The following is a 4,256-nucleotide window of genomic DNA, read 5'->3' as shown; positions in this document are numbered from 1 at the left end:
CGTTTAAAACAATCAAGAAAAAGAGATGAGTGTAAGGAGTGAATACATAACTGTGGGGAGGAAGCGAGAGGAGCACCGTCCCACCATGGGAGTGCATGCAGACACTGAAGTACCGTGAGGACACGCTTCCCACACCTACATACTGCCATGTGTGCCAAGGGAACAACGTCTCACCTCTCTTCAGATGACAAGCCATCTACCTGTGATCCTAGGGATTTTCCACCATTGGTGTACACAGCGCTTGGGCCAGGTCTAACCCTTCACGTTGTGTGTTCAGATAGCAGTCAGGTTAAGTGTGGATTCACAGGGGACTGAGAGCTCCCTTTGGAGGCAGTTTGGTCACGAGAAGTCAGCCCTTGGAAGTTCAGAAGATGTGCAAGCAATGCGACTTTGATGTGATTTTCCATTTGGCCTTTTTTTGAAGAAGCAAAGACTTTGGTGTGCCACGGAAGTGGCTGAAGACAGCAAGTTGTCTACTTTTCCAAAAAACTAAAAAAAAACAAGCATTTATTACCAATCAGTGTGAAATATTGCAGATGGTGAATTGTGAGTACGCGGCAGGACTTCCAGCAGCACGGCTACATACATCATGCATTTTTACAACATTTAAGTGCAGTGATATCGCTCCCTTTCTCAATAACAATATATAAGAATTTATAGTATAGATGTACAATATATATTAGACACAATGTAAAATAACTTAGTGAAATGTCAAAGCTTCTGCATAAAAATTCAAGTCATGCCCAAGCATACCTCTGGAACAATTTGCTCAGTCTTATCTCGTATACCTTCATTTTGTTCGTGTTGCAAAGATAACTTTATCTCTCTACATAACTGCTGAAAGCCACCAGAATCCTTGTCTGTTTTTTTGCCTTCCTTAGGCCATGTTTCTGGTTGCCAAAACCAAGGCTTTGTGGCATCTCTATTGATGCTGCCATTTGGTACCAGGAAGTGATTTCTTATGACAACTTACATAAAAACAAGTTCCTAGATGCCATGTAGAGTTCAGCGTTGTCCTTCAGGTTCTGTTCTGAAACATCCCACAGTGTGTGAATGGTGCAGGAATGGCTTTCATTAGGAATGGAGATCAGGATCTACCGTGGCTCTCTGCGCATGGTTCAGCTCACCAGCTTTCCTGAAATCCCATCAGGTACCATTTTGTCAGTTGCTAGCAAGAAGGATCAATAGAAATCTTTTTAGAAGTAATATACAACTTGTCTCAGAGCAGGTGGGTGGGATTCTGGCTGTGGCTGACACAGAATACAGCTTCTTGCAACCCCAGGTCTCTCTTCGTACTTGTTAAACAAAATGTGGCTAAGGGCTTTCCTGCAGCATCTGGAGACATTTGCTGGTAGTATAAGGGAGAGGGGAATTCCTGTTTTTAAATCAAGGCATGAGGAGACCCTATGCCTCTGTCACCCTATGCCTCTGTTTCTGCCAGTATTCAACAGCCTCACAACCAGCATTCATGTGCTTAGCCTGAACATAGCTTCTACAGTTTGAACAATTCTGCTCTGAACATCAACAAAAATATACCTTAAACACATATTAATAGCTATATTTACGAAATAACAATGGATTAAAGCTGCATAGTAAACAACAGTTTGGGACATGATGCTAAAATCAAAATTCAGAGAAGACAGACTGATTTCCTGTGATTCATTTTAAGACAACAAATCCTCACCCCCACCCCATTACATTCTTAGCCAGCGTAAATCAACAGAATTGCGCCGTTGTAGATCTGCTCAAGGGCTGAGCCATACATTTCAGAGGAATTAACCCAAATTTCCACCAGTGAAAGTGGAATCAGATTCGCTTTGTCTCTAAGAAAGCAGTGGGTGTGGAGTGAGCCTCTTCTGTCAGATTCTGCTTGAGAAAGGAAACTCTCTTGGTGGTGGATGGTGTCTGTGATAGTTCAGAAAACAAAGTCAGGATACGATGAATTTCAGCGTGGCAAAAACTGATACTGGTGACAGTTATCTGTACTTCAAGCACTGCACAGCTCTTTGGGTACAGACAGAGAAGGGAAAACACTTTCTGAATGTTGCTCAGGAGGAGGAGGCAGACTGCTGATGGCAGTGATGTCAGCCTGCACTGCAACCCAGACTTTCTTACCGTGGATAAATAACTTCACATTGTCCAGAGCTGGAGATTGATCTGCTGAGCCTCCAGTAGGTGATATTTGTTTTCTTGCAGATTATATTGAGATCTCAGGACAGGCAAAGGGTCGGGGGCTGAAAGAATGTAATCGATGCTGAATTTTATTTCAGAATCCGATTTTGCTAAGGAGGAACTGCTCAGGCTCTGCCTGCTGGCTGTGCTGTTTGGAGCAAACCCACGGGGCTCCAGAAGTCTTGGTTCTGAGCCAATTCTTTCATGTATGCTTTCAGAAGAGGAAGTGCTGTTTAAAGCAGAGTCCGTAGGAGATGTATCAGGGGACGAAGACCCTTTCCCTCTGCTTGATCTTTGCTCTTTATGTTCCTTTTTCATGTTCCTCCTCCTCCGTCTTCTCCGGTAATTCCCATTTTCAAAGAGATCCAGCATGGATTCGCATCCCGTTGCAAAGCTCCAATAGTTTCCTTTCCCCTTTTCATTCCCTTCTGTTCTGGGAACCTGTATTTATTTAAAGGCAGTTCAGTATTTGTATGTGTTACAGATGTTGCTGCTTAACATCTGCATTCATTTACATTCAAGAATGGTGTAAACATATATGACAAGACTTTTAAGCCTATTCTATTTCATTATATGACTAGGATGCAAACTCCAGCCTCTTCTGTTTGTTATCTATTAGCAGGCATCAGATGGGAATATACTCTTTATCTCTGTAATTGACAGCTTAGGAAGATTTAAGTGATTTGTGGCTCAGCTGTTCGTTTTCCTTCCTTCCTAGTGATGAGACTATTCCTGCATAATTTTTTTAGCCATGCATATTTTGTATGTAAACGCACAGTTACGGGTCTTACCTTTACAAAACAACTGTTTAGTGATAAGTTATGTCGGATGGAGTTCTGCCAGGCTCTTTGATTTGATCTGTAGTAAGGAAATTTCTTCATTATGAAGTCATAAATGCCAGAGAGGGTGACTTTATTTGAAGGACTTTGCTGGATGGCCATTGCAATTAAGGCAATGTAGCTGAAAAAAAAGGAAAATTGCAGTTACACCATCACCTCACCCCTACACTGATACTAGGACCACACAGGTATGCGTGTGTCCATGATTCTGCTTCCAAAAGTTCTCCTTTCCTGCACTCTGACCCAAGATGTCCCAGGATGAGCCCTGAGAGCAGACTGCAGTAACCAGCTCAAGAAGCAGGCAGCACTTCCAGGCAACTGAGCCCCAGAGGGTTAAAGGAAGATCACCCACCTCCTGAACCCCATCAGAAAAGTTTCTGTGAGCCAAAAGGCTGCAGAGAGACCCCTCACCGGAGCCTTGCCTTCTCGAGGCATGGACCTCAGCTGCCCCAGCAGCACCCACCACGCATCTTCCCACTACACTGGGCACTATCTGCATCCCACTCCCCTGCTGGCATGCTGCACATCTCAATCCCCTTCTCCCACGGCTCCCGGAGGTCAGTGAAGACCCTTTGAGCTTTGGTGGCTCAGCACTGTGACCCCACAGGAGACAAAACAAACCTTGAGCACTTCAAGCACAGGAAGGGGGAAATGTGCCCATCACGGCCCCAGCCCCACCACGCACACCTGGGATGAGGAGCCCCACTGCCCCACACGCTCTGATCTCACCATCCCACAGCTCAGTAACCCTCCCCAGGGCTGGGGGACTTGGGGAAACTTCCTCTTACCTATATGCCGGTCTGGTGAATTTCTTTTCTTCGTCGGAACTACAGGTAGGGTAATCATCACCATCGTAATTAAAGCAGTTATACGGGTACTGCGTGTTGTCAAACATTGTTCTGCTCCTTGCTCAGCTCCCGTGGAGTGAGAGAGATGGAGTGATGTTTCTCAGAGCGTGGGCTCCCTCCTCCCTTCTTCCCTCCCCTCTGTCTGCCTCGTTCCCTCTCTCCCCCCTCCTCACTCTCCCTCTCCTCCATACACACACACACACACACTCTCCCTGATGGGGTGGGGACTGTTTTTGCAATTCTCTCATCCCAGACAACCCGTCTGTTAGGATATAATTATTTTATTTTTTATTTTGGGGGGATGCAAGGAAGGGGGGTGGAGGGGGCTGGGTGTTACTGTTATTGCTGCTCTCAGCTCCAATGGGGCTGCAGAGCCAGGCTGGAGCTGCAGAGTTGG

The 4,256-nt window shown here is 45.5% G+C and overlaps 1 protein-coding gene across 1 annotated transcript; it reads right to left on the bottom strand.

The window, feature by feature from the left end:
- Positions 1 to 483: 483 nt before the first annotated feature.
- FOXL3 (forkhead box L3) lies at positions 484 to 3,943 on the bottom strand. The gene is made up of 3 exons (XM_010719680.3): positions 3,800 to 3,943; positions 2,964 to 3,132; positions 484 to 2,613 (listed from the first exon to the last, which is right to left on the bottom strand). Exons 1-3 carry the CDS (start codon positions 3,904 to 3,906, stop codon positions 2,131 to 2,133), a joined length of 759 nt encoding a protein of 252 aa, XP_010717982.1. The 5' UTR covers positions 3,907 to 3,943; the 3' UTR covers positions 484 to 2,130.
- Between the last annotated feature and the right edge of the window lie 313 nt (positions 3,944 to 4,256).

This window comes from Meleagris gallopavo, chromosome 16 (genome assembly GCF_000146605.3).
Source record: "Meleagris gallopavo isolate NT-WF06-2002-E0010 breed Aviagen turkey brand Nicholas breeding stock chromosome 16, Turkey_5.1, whole genome shotgun sequence".
Lineage (NCBI taxonomy): Eukaryota > Metazoa > Chordata > Aves > Galliformes > Phasianidae > Meleagris > Meleagris gallopavo.
Note: the sequence above shows the minus strand (reverse complement) of the source record. Positions and strands in the feature narration are given on the sequence as shown.

Coding starts and splice junctions, on each gene's coding strand:
- FOXL3 (XM_010719680.3), bottom strand. CDS start 3,906: ATGTTTGACAACACGCAGTACCCGTATAACTGCTTTAATTACGATGGT. Junction 3,133..3,799: donor TTCACCAGACCGGCATATAG/GTAAGAGGAAGT, acceptor CTTTTTTTTCAG/CTACATTGCCTTAATTGCAA. Junction 2,614..2,963: donor TAAACAGTTGTTTTGTAAAG/GTAAGACCCGTA, acceptor AAATAAATACAG/GTTCCCAGAACAGAAGGGAA.